This window comes from Heterocephalus glaber, unplaced genomic scaffold, assembly GCF_053883595.1.
Source record: "Heterocephalus glaber isolate CG9 unplaced genomic scaffold, H.glaber_assembly_v1.0 deba00000281, whole genome shotgun sequence".
In the NCBI taxonomy this organism is placed as follows: domain Eukaryota; kingdom Metazoa; phylum Chordata; class Mammalia; order Rodentia; family Bathyergidae; genus Heterocephalus; species Heterocephalus glaber.
Window position 1 is genome coordinate 13,270,854 of NW_028258139.1, and position 17,058 is coordinate 13,287,911.

Sequence of the window (17,058 nt, forward strand, 5' to 3'; positions counted from 1 at the left end):
TTCTTCTTGAGCTTTCTCTGTGACTCATGGGTTATATATAAATATGTTTCTTCACTACCAATGACAGGAGGGTTTCTGTGTTTTGGTTAATGATTTCTGCTAAGATTGAACTGCAATGCAGAAGTCCCTCTGTGACTTCAGTTATTTGAACTTTGTGGAGACTCTTTTGTGCCTCATCGTGAGATATTTTGTCAGGGCTTGTGTGTCCTTGAGAAGTCCCTGTGGTCTGTCCCAAGGGGTTCTTTGAACTGTCTGCTCATGTTCCACTGCCTGTCAGTCTCACCTCTCCATCTTTGAAGATTTCCGTCTGCCTTTTTTGCTACTTACATGATGTGTTATAAGGCTTCAGCGTGAGTTGAAATATTTTTTATTTTAGTCCTGTCAGCCTTCAGCTTTATTTATTTTCTGACCATTTAACGAATGTGTACAAATCCAGAATTTTACATCTTTTGGTGAATTTTTAAAATCATTTTGAAGCAAAGCTCTGCATTGCTGCCACTAATGCTTTATGTCACAAATCTTTAGTCTGCTGGAAATATACTTATCTAAGATTTCTCTGTTTGGAGATTTCATGACTTCTCATTTCCCGTTATTTTCCTTCACCTTTTATATAGCTTTATGATTTATGGATGTCTCTGGGTACTGCCTATAGTAGATATTTTAAAAAGTAGGAGGGAAAACATTGTTTTAAAAGGAAATATTATCCCTTGTGTTTTTAAAACTGCAGGTTGGGTGGTGAAACCAATCAAGTGGGACACATCTAACAAAAAAAAACCAAGGGAAAGTTATATCAGTTTGTCACAGGAAATAAGGGTAATCACTGCTTTGCAAACTCTTGCTGCAGATACACATATAAAACACACACCTCTGGTGTGTGTGTGTGTGTGTGCGCGCGTGCGCGCGCACGCATGCACTCTGGTTGCCACATAAATGTTTTTCTTACTGAGAGTCAAGGTAAAACTTAAAGATTGAAAAGCACTTTGCAGTGGTCAGTGATACCCATGTCTTTGTTATTTTCTCCTCACTGAGTCACAATACCTGGCACCAACAAGTTAGAGGAGGAAATGTTTATTTTAGGTCAGTTTGTGGAGGTTTCAGTCCATAGTAGGCTGGCTGCAAGGCAGGGTGGTATGGCAGGGTGGCATGGCAGAGGGGCCTGGCAAAGGAGAACTGGTCCATAGCATGGTAGGCAGGAAGCAATGAGCGCTCACGGGAGGATTGATATATACATATCTCCAGGCCACAGCCACAGTGACCCACCTCTTCACACCAGGCTTCACCTCCCAACATCACACCCAGCTGTAATCCCATTAATGGACTAATCCAGTATCACATGGAGTCACCTCTCAAACACCCACCTACGAGTGCATGAGGCTTTGGAAGTACATCTAGATATAAGCCCTAAGACCCAGGCAGCGTCTGCTTTAACTCTTTTTTGGCTGTTTTGTCCATCTCAGGTATAGATGGGGCCTGGCTGTAGGGACGGGTGACACCTGAGTTGGGGGGGCACCAGCCCTGCAGAGGAACATCACTCACGGTAGGCTCAGGGTAGCTTGGGCCTTGCCCACAACTGCCGGCGTCACCACTGGTTCCTCCAGGCCATTGTCCCTTGCTTTGTTCAGGTCTTCCCTGTAGGTCATGTTAGGTTATCACCAAATCTGAAAGTTTTCTGCTCAGCATTGTTCTGTCAGCCCATAAATAAGCAGCAGGCGAGCTTATTCAGTGGCACTTCCTTCCTAGCAGAGGTGCGCCTAGGTTTTATTAGGGGTGGTGACAGTGGTGTGGTATGCTCACTGTTCTGAGAGCTTTTTTTTTTCCCTTAAATTCTTTTATGGGTACATTTTAGGTATACAATACATTTACATTTATCATTGGGTGCTTGCACCTGTACATGATGTATCCGAGGGCTTTTCATGGGAAGGTTTCCAAGGATTAGGTGTCACCTTGTTTCTTCCCTAATTTGGGCACTGTGGGATGTGTCTGTGCTGGTGAGTGTGTTTATCATTCTAACAAGATTACAATGAGCCCAAGGTTGTCCGGAGTGTTACTATGGCTCCAGAGCCAGGTCCAGTGGGCCAGTGCTTCCCTTGTGGAGAGTGTGGTATTTCTGGGACTGACAGCTATGGACATTTGGTTTCAGCATCCAGGCTTTAAATTTTGGAGGCAATCAGTACAGCTGACAAGCCAGCTGGCTGTCAGTAACTTAGGGCTCATCCTGGTAAACAGGACACATCCCTGTCCTCAGCCATCTTCTGGGAAGCCCTTGGGTCCTCTTCTGGGTGGGGGGTCTCTGCTTGCAGGGTTTTCTTCTCCCAGAGCTCCATTCCTAGTCCTGGGACCCCCAGGGACCCAATTTTGGTTCTGCCATGTAGAGGGGACCCCTTCCCAGGGCCCAGACCTTCTCTACCCAATGGTGTCCTGGGGCTCTGCCCTCTCACTCCTGGGAGCCTAGCTGTTTCCTGCCTAGCACCTTGGAGGGCATTAGTCTCCTGCCTCATATTTCCTGTGTCTCTTGTTTGTTCCAGAAGGTGCAGGTGTGGGTTTCTGTGGGGTGGGATGGGGATGGGATGTGGCGGGGAGGGGCCAGGATAGAAGATGTTTGGCTGTCCTTGAGGGACCTCCTATTCTGCCCATGTCAGAAACAGGTGCCCCAATGACACAGTCATGACATAGAAACCACCATAGGAAGAAAGAACAAACTCCAGGCCCTTCACCTTCCTTATTCATCAAAAGCACGATTTGTGTTTTCTTCTCAGGCAGACAGGGACTTAAAAGCAGTTTTTGCTAAAAAAAGAAAGAAAGAGGAAAAGAAAAGAAAAAAAGTAACTCTTCATTTGAGCCTATAGACGCCCAATAGGTAAGTAAAAGTAGAACAAAGCTTGACCTTCATTTGTAAACTGGTCAAATCCTCCTGAGTTTCCTGCATATAGGCATGCTAATCATTTAAGAAGTGTTTCTCTAAATGTTGGTAAAGCAAAGTTTATTACTCCTAAATTTACCTAAACTATCTCATCCCCCTCCAAGACAGGACACCAGGGTAAGAGATTTATAGAAACATTCAGCTACACCCAGAATTTCCATTGTCCTAAACCTAGGGTCACCTTGGATTGCAGCAGAGCCACACTTGACTGAAATTTCCCTTCAAGACATGAGGATTCACGAGTGGGAACTGAACTTTCCCTCAAGTCACAAGGATTCAACCTGATCTATTAAACCAAGCCTGAGATAATGATCGTCTGGACCCCGGCACACCACAGTACCCTGTAAAAGTGGTCTCTTTTCTTTTATGAACAGGCCAGTCTGATATTTTTCATCAGGGTGCATTCCTTTCAGCTACTCAAGCTAGAGTCCTTTGCCTATCTTCTCTTACCTTCCAATTAATGTACATTCCATTAATGTACATTCATACAGTCATTTTAGATTTAGTTTCCATTATTGCTAAAGCAAAGACCCTCGCTAGCTGGTGATATCACCCCTTGACAGGCTCTGAATTGAGGGGGCAGAATGTGCCCAGCCCAGGGCCTCAGAGGCCAGAAAGGAGATACAGCCTGGTTCTGCCTTGGCCCTTCTCAGTGTCATCAGTGATAGATTTCCTTCTCCTCAAAATGGCCTCCTCCTTCCCATAACTCCCCACTTCCTGCCACAAACTCCCCTTTTCCCACAATCCACTGCATTCCCGCCTAAAACCCAGCCCCAAGATGGCTTCTTCCGCCAAAAGACAACCTTCTTCTTCCCATAATACCCCTCTTCCCGCCAAAAGATCAACCGGATACTTGCTCCTTTCCTGGCAACTAGTGAGGTCACAAATTCCACCAATCCCTTGGTGACACGCCTTGTAAACCCTCCAATCCCTCACTGCCCCATCTCCCAATCCCTGTAAACATGCCTCAGCCCCTGCCACGCGGCTGCACTCTTTTGTAGGGGACAGGGGAAGGGGACGTTACCAGAACCTCTGCAGTTAGTCCTGGTCTCCTGCGAGCCACGGCAGCACACGGCGAATTACAGGAAAGGTAGAAAAATGAGACCGAGAAGAAGCTGAGCTTTGGGTCTGATCAGTGCTGCTCTGGGCAGCAAAGACAAAAGCCCCCAGCTTACCACACCTTTTATTCAGTACATCGGGAGAAACAAATGTAACAGATGACTTGCAGAGAGTTCAATAGTTCACATTGGGATAAACAAGGTGTAACGGAAGGCTTGCAGAGAGTTCAGTACATCGCCGGCAAACAAGATGTTAATCAGTCCAAGAACAATGAGGAACTGAGCAGATGTTTGTTCTCCCAGGATGTTTCTTGTCCTGGAGAATCACAGCGTCACTGGATCCCTGAAGTCTCAGTTGTGACCGGAGGCCAAACTGGAGTTATTCTGTAGCTGGGCTGTAGGCAAGAGAACTAGGCTAACCAAATGATTTTTCCCTAGAATTATGTAGCATTGCTCCCAACACTCTTTGATCGGAGGGATCCTGGTAGCATCTCTTCTCTAAATAAAGGCTTGTTTGGACCCTGGACCTGGTTTCGGCTGGACTTTTTTCTAACAATCAGCTATTGCACCTTCTTGCATTAGGGATAAAGTGACAGTATTTAATTTACATGCAAAAACTTTTGGAGAGGGCCAGTGATTTAGCTCAGTGGTTTCACCGCCTGTTGTGCAAGGGCAAGGACCGGAGTTCGATCCCAGGTACCAAAAAAAAAAAAAACTTTTGGAAAGAATAGAAAGGGGACCACAGATTTGACCAAGGTCAAGTCAGTCTCTTAAGCAAGGACAGTCAGATAAGATAGGAAAAGGGCTTCAGTCTGAGGAACTGAAAGGGGAGTAGGTCTGGAGAGAAGGATCAGACTGGCCTGTTCACAAAAGGACAGAGACTAGCTACAGGGTGTGGGCTGGTTTCTTAGCTCTGCAGGAATCCTCACAGCTTGAGTGGTGAATCGGTTTCCATAAAGTCATTGACTCAAAAAATGATTGTCCCTGTGGCTGTTTCAGCCACGTGAGGCTCTGCTTTTCCTGGGACCCAGGTTTAGGCCAACAGGTGGAGACTGTAGATGTTGCTCCAGGGACCCTGTGGTGGTCAGATGTCCCTGTGAATCCTGAAAAGGATGTTAGTGGTATTACTGTAGATAGGTAAGTTAATTAGATTATCTTGTAGGCAGTTAGACAGGGCCACCCTCAAGCACCAGCTCTCAAGGAGCCAACAGAGCAAGGAGCCAAGATGGAGAACAATTAAGGCACATTTACTGGTTAGCAATATAAAAAAGGAAAAGAGGCACTACTTCCCCTAGAGATAAACAGCAGTGACCGATATTCTGAAGGGGAAATTCCTTCTTTCATGACTTGTCTTCCCATTTGAGCCCCATTTAATCAATATTACCTGAGTGACTGTACTTGTAATTTTATTGGTTGGTCATGGTTTTGCCCCATCTCATGCCCACCTTGTAATTTTCCACTGGGTCTTATAGTTTTGTCCCACTTTGAACCCATCTCACCTCGTGGTTTTGTTCCATAAAACCTCCTGGGAAATACGGCCCTGGGCAACCCACTTTCGGGTCCCCCTTCTGTCTCTCTTAGACAGCTTTCTTTCTCTCAATAAATTTTTCCTACCCTTAACTTCCATTGTTCCTAGAATTCATTCTTTGTTTTTAGAGAACACGAACTCGCGTTTCAGATACCTAGCAGGTTCGGTAGTTACATCTGTTCCCCCTTAATATCAGTATCCTGTTGTCCTCTAGTCTGGAAGGGGAATGAGATAAGCTAGCTAATAAATATTGTTTTGCCAGTTTTCCTAAATTAGTAGCATATCTGAGGTAGAATAGAATAAAGAGAGGTAGAAAAGAGGTCAAGAAAATAATCTAAAAATTGTACTTTTAAAGATTGTGACCTCCAGACACAAAGTTACCCAATGGTATCCATATCAGCATTCCCTAGGCTAATTTATGTTCCTTTCCTTCCAGACCCAAAGAAAGCTGAGTTTCCTTCCAACTCAAATTCCTTAAGGATAGTGTAAGTCTGAAAATTAGTTTAACTGAGAAAGAGTAAAACCCTGATCTTAAAGGACCGGATTGACAGAATTCAAAGAATGCTTAAATTATCCATTTTAATACAAAAACACAATGGGCTCATACCTTTCATATCCTGTAAAATGGGCTATTATCTTCCTGGGGGGTGGGGTGGGCCATCTTTTCCATAGGTTTCCATGTCTTCAGGAGATAACATAATTGTTCCCAGTTCCAGAAGATAATGCAATTCTCTCTTAAGGGCTCCAACTCTTTCCTTCAGTGTGTACTTTTAAAATTCTGCCTAATAAATCCCTTTATGTTTCTTACTGGTCCATCCTGAAAATTTCTTTTTCTGCAATGAAGTCAGGAAACGTGCGACCTATCTCATGGGTTATGTGAGTCAAGGTCCCCATCTCTGCCTTGGGGACCTCCTTGGACCCTGTCTAGTGACACAACTATATCCAAAGTTTAAGGTAATAAGAATACAAAATGAAGGTCAAGCTCTGTGCTACTTTTAGGTACCACTGGGCATCTGTAGGCCCAACTGAACAGTCACAGTTTTTTGTTCTGTTTTGCTTTTAGCAAAAACCATTTTTAAGGCCCTGACTTTCAGAACACAAATCATGCATAATGATTAACAGGTTAAGGGCCCAGGAGTTTGTCCTTTTTCCAGGGGGGTTTCTGAGTGTCATCAGCTCCACCTCTGCAGTGCCTGCAGGACTCAGGGGTGGCAGAAGCCCATCCCTGGAAAGCTGTCTGGCCTCCGACAGTCATGCTAGCATTCAAAAAAAAAAAAAATTACTCGGGATTGAACTCAGGGCCTTCATACTATGTCCCTAGCCTTTCTTTTTTGAGACAGGCTCTCTTCAAGTTGCTAAATTGCTCAGGCTGGGCTTGAATTTATGATCTTCCTGCCTCAGCCTCCCAGAGTGCTGGGATTACAGGTGTGCACCATTATAGCTGGTTTGCCAATCTTTTTCCCCGGGCCTCAAGCATCAGGAAACCTAAATGCAGAGGCTCCCAGAGTTGGGGCCTCACCCCAGAAGTCAGTGTGAAAAGCAATCCTACCAGGCATCCTTTACCCCTGGTGTCGTGCGAGTCTCACAGCACAAGAAGTACCCCAGAGGTGGCTGGTATCACAGGCAGAAACATGGGGATCTTGCTGTCACACCCTCCCGGGACACTGGGATGAGGAAGCATTGGTTTGTACCCTCAGCTCAGGGCTCAGTCACATGAAGGCATTGGGGCCACAATAGGAAGCTGGGAAGTTGATCTCTGGGAGGCCGAAGGTGCCCCAAGAAAGAGTTGTGAGAACGTCAGGAAAGAGGTCACTTAGACCACACCTGGCTCAGGAAGCAGGTGGGAGAGGGAGGAGGAGCAGGGGCTTGCCCTTCCTTGAGGACTCAGGTGAGGGAGGAGCCTGGGGTCACCCACATTCAGTGTGTTTCCCCTGTGTCCACTTGTGGCCCCTTGGCTTGATGGACCACTGCCCTCACCAGGCCCTGGGCTGGGAGGGACGTGGAAGAGGCAAGGCAGACGGGGGTGGGGACCCTTCGGCTCCCAAATCGGACTCATGACCCACCTGAGGAAGAGGCTGTCTAGCAAGGGGGTGGGGGATATGGGAAGGGGTCCTTGGCCTGTGAGGGAAGCAGCAGTGGACTGGGCTAGGCTGGGGGCCTGGCGGGGGCAGTACTGGGGAGGAGCAATGTTTAACCCCGAGACCACAGTGTTGAGGCACAGAATGGAATATGGGAGTCCCAGCACTAGGGGCAGAAGATTCAGCTATGTGGTCCTCCCAGAACCCTTCAAAGAACTGTAGGACAGACTGGGACTGAAGCCCCCTCCAACCATCAGGCCTGAGCAGAGTTCTCTGAAGCCCTGACTGCTCCCTGACCCCAGTCTCCCTGCCTCAACCTCCCTCTGGGTCAAGGGCAGAGGTCAGAGTTCGAGTCACTGCCAGCAATTAGGGTTGGCAGGAGAAATATTCCCAGGCCTTATCTGGCATCTTGCACTGTACCCCACCCTCTGTATCCAGTCCCATGCTATGAAGGTTGCTGGCCCAAGTCCTAATGGGGTGCAGCAGGGGAGAGGGGGCAAGGATGAATAGAGGTAAGCCTGGGGTGATGTCCTCAAGTGTGGGGTCCCCAGACCCTAGGGGCCCCTTCCTACATCTCAGAGTAGGGAGGACAGGAGCCCCAGAGAGTGGCCAGGAGCCCCAGCATACTGCCCAGACCCTATGGGGAAGGTTGGACCTGTATGGCACCCACCCCCAGACTGACGCTGACCTCCCTCCCACCCTAGCCTGGGCACTGTCATCACTGTACTGTCCTGCCATCTGTTACATGGAGGCTGGAGCCAGTCTTCTCTCAAGGCCACTGTTCATGGTCAGTCCCCTATGGGACCCAGAATCTCACCCATGAGGCTGCCATCCACTGGTCCCTGTGCCTTTCTGCATAGCATTATGTCCTGTGTCCTCTACATCTTTCCAGGGGGCTGGGCCTGTGGCCTTCCCAGGGTGGGCTCATAGGTCCCTCGGCCTCATGGCCTTCCTTTGAGCTGTTACCTTGAACTCAGCCACCTGGGGCCTCTGAGGTCCAGGAGCAGCCTGGAGTCTGGCAGGTGGGTCTCTGTCTCCCCTCGGGCATGGGCTGGGGGTCCCGGTGTTACTGGCTGCTTAGGTCCATATGCTCAGGTTCCTTTGCTCACTGCTGACCAAATCATGACCATTTGTTTTGGTAAAAAGGAAAAAAGACTTCTCAAAGCTGGCACCAAGGAGATGAGGGCCCATTTGCCTCAAAACACCATCTATCTCCCTGTGTGCAGGTGAGTTGGGGGTCTTTTATAGCAAGGGACAGTGGAGGAAGGGATCTGAGGAGTCAGGAGATACATTCATGCTTGTTTTATCCCTTCCTGGACCCAAACCTCTCCTTTCCTTCCCCTCTGGGGAAAGGAAAATGGACCTGACCTCCTGGGGGCAGCATCTGCAGATTTTGTCCATTCATCAGAGCGGAGGAGAGCTGGAGGTGGGCATTTATGCCCCGAGGAAGTCTGGAGAATCTGTCTCTAAAGAAAAAAACCTATCTTTAAATATTTCATTTTGTAGTGCCTGTTACGCTGGCATAAGAGGGAAGAAAGGAGGAAGGACAGGTTCTCAGTCCCCGGTAAGGAGCCCAGAGGGGACTGAGAAGACCCCTCTGAGAAGACCACACCTCTGGGCTGCCTGAAGCCCCTGAGTGTGCAGAGGACCCGGACTGGACTATGTCTGGGACAGGGCCAGGCCAGCAGGCTGGGACCCTTGGAGGTCCCTGCAGTGGTGGGGGGCAGAGCCTTTGCACTAGGGGAAGCACCCTGTGGGGCTGGGCACAGTGGGGAGCAAGAGGGGACAGGGGCTGGGCAGGAGATGCTCACCTCTGAATCCTGAAGCCAAGGGTTCCCATGGGCCAGAGCAGCTTGGGGCCAGACAGGGCCTGGCTCATGAAAGGCCAGTGATCTCATCTGCATGCACATGTCGGGAATGTCAGGAACTGGGTGGATTTGCCTGTGGAAGTGGAGGCCTTGTCCTGGGCACATGGGCACTGGGACCATAAAGTCTGAGGTCCTGCGTGTGCATGAGCCAGGGCAGGTAACCACAAACCTGGCAACCTAACCCATAGCTGGACGCTGAGGGCTGCAGCTGCTACCCCTTCCACCCACTTCCCTCCTCTCCACTCCCCTTCAGGCTTGACAAAAGGAAACTCAGCCCTAGGAACCTTCCACTCCTCCCTCCCGGGATTCAGGCTCAGGAAACCGAAACTTAGCATCTGGGCTCCTCTCCCCGATCCCCCATCCCCTCCCACCTCTGGAACTGAGAAATGAGGAAATTCAGCCCCAGGGCTCCCGTCCCACCTTTGACCCTGTTTCCGTTTACAGCTCACTTCTGCTGGGCTCAGGAAATGGAAACTCTAGGCTCCCACAAGGGGGCAAGACCCAGGTTCTCCGTGTGCCCCCCTCCCAGCCTTCTCAGCCCTCCTGAGAGGCAGCAGGGACCAGACTGGAGCAATAGCCACCCCAGGAGATCCGGGTGGCCTAGACCTCAGCCCCAAGAGGATGCCCTTCAGAGGAGAGGGAGGGCTGGGGTCCCAGGTGCCAGACTGTAGAAAGGGAAGTAGCTTCAACTCCTGAGGCTCAGCATAGCATCCAGCTCTCAGAATGACAAGAAGAATCACCAAATTATTATCACCTGGGAGTCGAAGGTGCAGGTGGTTCCATGAGGGAGTGTTAGTGTCCCTGTCCTTCCCTCTTGCCGCATGGCTTCACTGTCCCTGGAGTGGAATCCTACCTCTTGGTCTTAAAGTGGAGCCCTGCACCGAGAACAGGACCAGAGGCGCACTCTCCACCTGAGGGCCATGGCCAGGGCATCCTGCAGGGCTGACTCCCATCCTTGTTTGTTCTTTTTTTTGGTGCCAGGGATCAAACTGGGGACCTTGTACTTTTGAGGCAGGCAGCAGAACCACTGAGCTAAATCCCTGGCCCTGCTCCTCTTGCTTTTTTTTTTTTTTTGGTACCAGGGATCGAACTCAGGTCCTTGCGCTTGCGAAGCAGGCGGCAAAACCACTGAGCTAAATCCCCTCCTCTTGCTTAACACCCCAGGAACTGTTTTTTTCAGCCAGGATCCCCAGCTTTCCCCAGGGCTTGCTGAACTGGAATTGGTCACCTGTCTCTGAGAGCTGCCCTGGGCAGACACCTCTGCCTCTCTGTGAGGCTGGCTCCTTCCTAATGCTTTTAGGGGTCAGTCCTAGCCTTGTTCCCCTCTGGTGGCAATGATGTAGACACTTAAGATTTCAGGGTTCAGGTGCCCACCCTGAGCCTTGATGAAGAAACCACCATTCCCCTTCAGGGTGGTGTTCCTAAGACCCAGACCCCATCTGCCACCTGGACAGACAGGAACTCAAAATCAGATACACCCTGAGGCAAAATGCTAAGGGAAAGTGAGACAGTGGCAGCAGAGGTGGAAGCAAGGGTGAAAAGCCCACTCTGAAGCAATGAGCGCAGGCAGCCAGAGAGCAGCCCAGAGGTTCAGTCACCTGCTTTACACATTTCAGGCTGTCTATAAAGGTGTCTGCGATGTTACTGGGTCATCTGACCCATGAGGGGTTTCCTGGGCCGCAGGCTGAGGTGTTCTGTTTCTGTCTGTGGTGAGGCGTTTGGTGACATTTCCTCTTTCTTCACATTGCGTGTTTGTTCCATGGCCATTGTTCAGACACTGGTTGTTGCATTGGCCATGTGGCACAGTTTTAGATGGAGGAGTGGGGAGGGGGATCATGACCACAGCCACAGGCAGGTCCCACCTCTGCAGGCCCCTCCTGACACCAGGGAACAGCCAGAACAGAGTTCTGGAGCAGACCCTGCCCCAGTTCTGCCTTCCCCAACCTGAGACCCGGGGAGTGTCTGGAAAATACCAATCTTTGAAGGGCATCCAGACTCTAGGAAAGGAGCTTCCTGCATGTTCCTGCTCCCTCTTCCTGACAAGCCCATTGGCAAGAGCTCCATAAGCGGGGCACAGCTGTGGCCCTGGAACATGTTTCCACATTTGATCTGCAAAGGGCAAGTGGGCACAAGCAGGCCACTTCAGTTCCTGGGTGGCTGGGCTGTCGGAGATCTGAAGAGGTACTGAGTCCAGCCTGGCTTGCTCTTCCCATAGGCCCTGGGACAGCTACACCTGGGACTGCGCTCCCCCCACCCAGGCTGGCTGAAGCACCACTGGCTCCCACATCCCCAAACTGGGGTCATGACCTCCCTTCTTGACCTTGTGGTTCCCTTTTAGACCTCTGAAGCAGCTGGCTGTGGACTTAAGGGGGCCTTATCCTCCCCCACCACCCCAGTGGGCCTTTGTTTGGGGCTGTACCAGGGAGGATACCCAGGCCCTTCTGAACCTGAGGATCTCTGCTTCTCCCTCCCCAATATGGGCCCTGTTGGGAGGGGCCTCTGGCAAGGGGCAGGGGCACAAAGACAGCAATGCAGAGCAAGGGGTAGGAACACCATTTATTTGAGGCACCAAAGCAGTGGCAGGGCACCCATGTTGGGGTAGGGGGACAGGGGCTCAGCTGATTCTGGGGCGGGTGCCTGGAGCTGAGGGCATTAATAGCTCCCCCAAAGGTTACCCCTAAAGTTAGTGCATTGTGTGTGCAGAAATTCCAAGATAAGGGGCTTTCTGGGGTGCACCCACTGGGCCTGATACTTGTCCTGCTCTCCCCAAAATGTCCTTCCCCCTCCCTCAATGGCCTGCCAAAAGGACCTGGGGTTTAGGTGTTCCTCCTGTGCGTCTACAAAACTAAGTCCTGTCCCTAAGACCCTAAGGGTTCAGAGGGACAGGACTGAGCCCAGAAATAAGGTGGCACTGGGGAAGGGGTGGGTGTGGGTGCAGGGGTGGGCTGGGCCCTGGGGCTGAGGATCAGGCATGAGGAGGAGTTGGATGCTCCAACAGCCTCCTGGAGTCTGGAAGGGGCTGGGCTTTTCTTCCTGAGCTGGGGGAGCATGGGGGACCAGGTAAAGGAGCTCAGGGACTCAGTCGAAGCAAAACCGACAGCAGGCTGAACAGAAGCCCAAGGCCCAGCAGCAGGGAATTAGCCTGAGGCCCACCTCCGGCAGCGCTGAAGTTGCATAGGGAGCTCTGGCAGCATCTGGTGTCTACATTTACCACGCCGAGGTTAATGCTCGGGCCAGGGCAGGTAGGGGAGCAGCCCTTGCTCAGAGAGTAGCCAAAGTCCACAAGTTTTCCTGTGTGGAAAAAGAGGCTGTGAGGGGACAGGCTGACCACAGGTGACAGGAACACCCCCTGCAGAGCCCTAGCCTCAGGCCGAAGGAATGGCCAAGTGGGGACAGCGGGGCTGAGGCCTGGCCACTCCTCACTAGCACTTACCAATGCCACCGGAGGCAGAGAAGGTCACACAGTAGTTGTCAGAGTCTGAGCACATGGTTGGCTTCAGGCAGTAGAAATTGCTCTTCTGTTCAGTGCAGGAGAAGCACATCAGGGAGTGGGCTGCAGGAGGAGGGACACGCTGCAGGCTATGCCTCTCTCACCCAGGGGGAGGCCTTCCACTTTACCCTCCCAGTTCTGGCCCTCGACACCCAATTGCTTATGAACATTTATTGGTGACACCAGACCCTGGCCCTCCCAAGCTCAAGTGATCCTCAAATATAGGGTGACAAGTGAGAGGCCAGGCCAGCACGGAGACTTCCAGAGGGGCCAGGAGAACCCAGAGAGTCCCATGGGAGCCGGCCTGCAGGGGGTCCTGGTTTCTGCTCAGGGCAGAGTCGAGAGGGGATCCAGGACGGCTTGGCCTGTGAAGAAGTCCAGGGCCCCAGGCACCGCACCTTGCTCCACACCCAGGAGGGCAGCCAGCAGCACCGGCAGGAAGACCTTCATGCTCGAGGGGACAAACATCCGTGGAGGGCTGACAAAGCGAATGGAGCTGGTCCTGCTGTGGCTGTGAGAGACGAAGGATGCCCACCCATGGCTACGGTCCCAGCTCAGAGCTCAGACGGTGCCAGGTGACTGCACAAGCCTCTCTCTTCCCGAGGGTCATTCACCCCCACTCTGTACAGGGACCTGCCAGTATCCAGCTAGTTACAAACCCCCATCCCCAAATCTGGGAACGGCAAGGTCAGGTACCATTGACACTTTCAGAATCCGAGAGAAAGTGAAGCCCTAGGGGTGGCCCTGTTGATGGTCCTGAGGTAGAGGAACGGCGATCAGAAAGGATACTGGCTAGTTGGGTGCCTACACTCCAGGCCACTCCTGAGGTGGAGACCTGGGGCCCTAGGCTGTTCCCACGAGATGAGGGCTGGGGGCCTGTTCTTCCTTTTTCCTGGGTTTCCACAGGGGTTCCCTGAATGGGCTCTTCCACCACCCGCCACGGCTGGGAGGCAATTTAGAGGAGACAGCAGGAAGGGCTCAATAAATCCTGGTTAGGTGGGGACAACTGACTGCTGTGCAAGATTTACTCTTATCAGCCTTGGGCAGGGAAGGAAAAGGAATGTGGGGGAGTTCAGACCTGGGCAGGCCAGGCCCCTGAGAATGAGTCCCAGGTCTCTCCTTTCTAGGACTGGACTTCAGCCTGTATCTGAAAGGTTAAATGGATCTTTAAAAATTAGGATTTAAAAAAAGAGTTGTTTCCCCAGCTTCCTCCGGCTGAGAGCAGATTTTGCCCTACGCCCCCTCCCCCATCCTACGCCCCCCATCCCTGGGGCCAAGGAGGACTCAATGTTCCCAGCCTGGGCCCTGCAAGTTGGAGTGAGCTTCTGTTTCTGGAGAAGGGTGGACCAGCTGTCCTCCCAATTTGGCCAAATTATGAGTAAATTAATTTTTCCATTTTTAAAGTAAGCTTTTCTCTTACTTGACGGCAGGGGGGTTAACAAATCCAGGGTCCAGATTTAGTCCTTTGACCAAGCCCCTCACTCCACTGGTCTGGCAAAATACTGACATTCTGGGGTTGGAAAAGCGCTCCAGATGGTCTAAGTCAGAGCCAACATCAGTGCCAAACCTGGCTGGGCCTGTTCCCACCTCAGCCCATGGAGGAGAGTTTCCAATTCCTCCTCCAGAAAGTGAAGCTTTTGCCTGGAGGAGCTCTGAGCTGTGGCCAAGGAAGCTCTAGCATGCACAGCCACAAACAAGTCGGGTGTCATCCCTCCCTGTCCACTGTGAAGCACCCACCGGGCCCCGCAGGGCACTAGCAGGAGAGGGTAAGTCTGTTTGATGCTCCCTATGGCAGCGACAGCCAGCAGGCCCTAGGCATAGCTGCCTGGGACCCCAGGACCAGCACAATCTCCCGCCTCCCAGAGTTGACTCTTGAGTGGCCAGCAAGAGAAGTAGGTACCCGTCGGGTCTTCAGGGATGGAAGGGTCCAGGTGCAGCCCAGCACTTTATCTGCACGCATAATCTGGCCCCCAAACCAAGAGATTTCTCACTCTTCCCTGGGGCAAGACTCAATCCCAGGGTAATCAATCATTGGGCCGGTAATCTCCTTCCGGTTAAGGGCTTCCCCAAGATCCTGCACCCCTCCACCCGCCAGTCTGTTCCACGCTGGAGAGTTGGTTGGTGGGCCCCAGTGGCCGCGAAACCCGGCCCTCTTTGCTGTCCAGACCTCTGGAAATATTCGGGAAGGGGTGGGGGAAGGGAGCGGAGGCTCAGCATGGGGACCGGCGCTCTGGCGGCCCCGACCCCCAGCCCCGGACCCGCGCCTCCCTCTCTGAGCTCCCTCCCACCCTTTCCTGGCCCCCAGGGACTGACGGGCGCTGGGGACTCACCGAGGCAGACGCAGCGTTACGGCCTCGCTGAGTCCTGGAGCCGCGCGATAACACTCGCTGGCGGTGGAAGCGCGAGGCCAGAAGCGGGGGCGAGGCGGGGCGGGGCGAGGCGAGGCGGGGCGGGGCCCGGCGGGAGGACTACCCCTGTCGTTGTTTCCGGGGGTCCCGGAACTGCGCCTTGTGCCCGCCCCTTCAACTGTGGGTTCGGTCCCCATCCTAGCTCGTGAGCTTTTGTGAACGTCTCCGGGTTCCACGCGATACGCCGAGAGGGGCTGTGACCCTCTCCTCCAAGACCCCCAGGGCGGTGGTGCCTGCGCCCGCCCGCCCCCCCCCGACCGACTTGGCAGGGTTGGATAGGGCGTAGGGCGGTGCGACAGCAGCTGACACCTGAGCCTGTGGGAAAGTCCTGGCCAGACTCCATCTGGGTAGTGTAGGGGCCGCATTTTGGAGGTGGGTGGCACAACGTGGCCTGAGCGGGAGGATGCACCTGTGCCCTCCGCAACTGAGGCCTCGTCCCTGCCCCTGCCGCAGGCCAGCTGCCTCTGGATGCTCTCCGTGGTTTCCGCTTTCGGCTGTTCTGCCTGGGACCCTTTCTCCCCCTGGGCAAGGAGTTGCTGCCCCTGCACCCGGACCCCAACCACGATGGACTGTAGCCTCCTGTCTGCTCCCTCACTCTGCAGCCACCCCTCCCAACACAGGTGCCGAGGTCCAGGTAGAATGAATCCCCACTGCTTCACCTGCGTTCCATATGTATTTTTCAAGTATTTTTGTCTCCAATTGTCCACGAAGGGCTGTTTTATCCGGTGTGCACACATGGATCACTGCTGTGTGTAGGCCTGCCTCCTGCCTGTTCCGAGGGGCCTGCTGGGACACACTGCACAATGGGCAGGAGTCAGCCTCCAGGCCCAGATCCTGGCTGGGCTTTGTCTGACCTCCACTTCCCTTTCCTGCAGAGCCCTATCCACCGACCCATGGGTGTCCCAGCTTGGGCCACCTGCTGTCTGACAGTCACACCTCTGTTATAGCGTATTTCTCATAGCAGTAGCTGGGTCACCCCATTCTGCTCATTTGTCCTCCTCAGCCCAGAGACACACAGAGGGTCTTTTCTTCCACATCCAGACCTGGAGATTTGATTTGTGTGGCCAGCCTTCTGGATGGTGGCTGGGGACAGTGAGGGTGGTCGACAGAAGGGGCTACTTACTGCTGAACAGAGAGGAGGGGCGACAAAGGCAGGCTGTGAGGCAGGATGGTGGGGAAGTCAGAGTGGAGCTGGCCTGCGGCACCTATGAAAGGAGGCCAGCCAAGGCAAGACTAGGGCATGTTCACGTTTGAATGTAGAGTATAATTTGTGTGAGGGTGTGTATGTGTGTGGTGTGTGTGTATACATGTATAGTATATGTATGTGCCTGGTGTAAGTACATTTGTGAGTGTGTGGTGTATGATTTATGTGAATACATGTACCTGTGTGATATGTATGTATGGGTGTGTGTAGTATATATAGCACGTGAGTGTGTATACATGTGTATGTGTGTATGGTGTGAGCATGGGTACATGGTGTGTGTATGTGTCCTTGTATGCCTCCAGGGACGTAATCGCACAGAATCATGAGATAGATACATTTGGGAGACTTCTGGGGCTTATTCTCTGAGGCTGAAGATGGGGCACCATGTGGGTCCTGGCTCTGGTGTGGTGACCTCTGTGGGCTGGGGTTCCATGGCTTTGAGGCCAGTGCCCAGGCTGTCCCTAGGATGGGAGACGACACACAGGAGGTGGCCAGGTGGGCACT

General features: G+C 52.3%; 1 protein-coding gene and 1 long non-coding RNA gene across 4 annotated transcripts; both read right to left on the reverse strand.

Moving 5' to 3' along the window:
- Positions 1–4,022: 4,022 nt before the first annotated feature.
- LOC147830231 (uncharacterized) lies at positions 4,023–9,795 on the reverse strand. Of its 2 annotated transcripts, XR_015441037.1 has the most exons (4): positions 9,396–9,739; positions 8,953–9,050; positions 8,551–8,692; positions 4,023–4,373 (listed from the first exon to the last, which is right to left on the reverse strand). It is a non-coding gene; the product is annotated as an uncharacterized LOC147830231 (long non-coding RNA). The 2 variants fall into 2 exon arrangements; XR_015441038.1 differs by lacking the exons at positions 8,551–8,692; positions 8,953–9,050 and having other exon boundaries at positions 9,396–9,795.
- Positions 9,796–11,990: 2,195 nt separating this feature from the next.
- On the reverse strand, positions 11,991–15,667 carry Ly6e (lymphocyte antigen 6 family member E). 2 transcript variants are annotated; one of them, XM_021251244.2, is made up of 5 exons: positions 15,273–15,363; positions 14,021–14,089; positions 13,341–13,453; positions 12,886–13,005; positions 11,991–12,743 (listed from the first exon to the last, which is right to left on the reverse strand). In XM_021251244.2, exons 3-5 carry the CDS (start codon positions 13,408–13,410, stop codon positions 12,523–12,525), a joined length of 411 nt encoding a protein of 136 aa, XP_021106903.1. In that variant the 5' UTR covers positions 13,411–13,453; positions 14,021–14,089; positions 15,273–15,363; the 3' UTR covers positions 11,991–12,522. The 2 variants fall into 2 exon arrangements, with proteins under 2 accessions (XP_021106903.1, XP_004837913.2); XM_004837856.4 differs by lacking the exon at positions 14,021–14,089 and having other exon boundaries at positions 15,273–15,667.
- Positions 15,668–17,058: the final 1,391 nt, after the last annotated feature.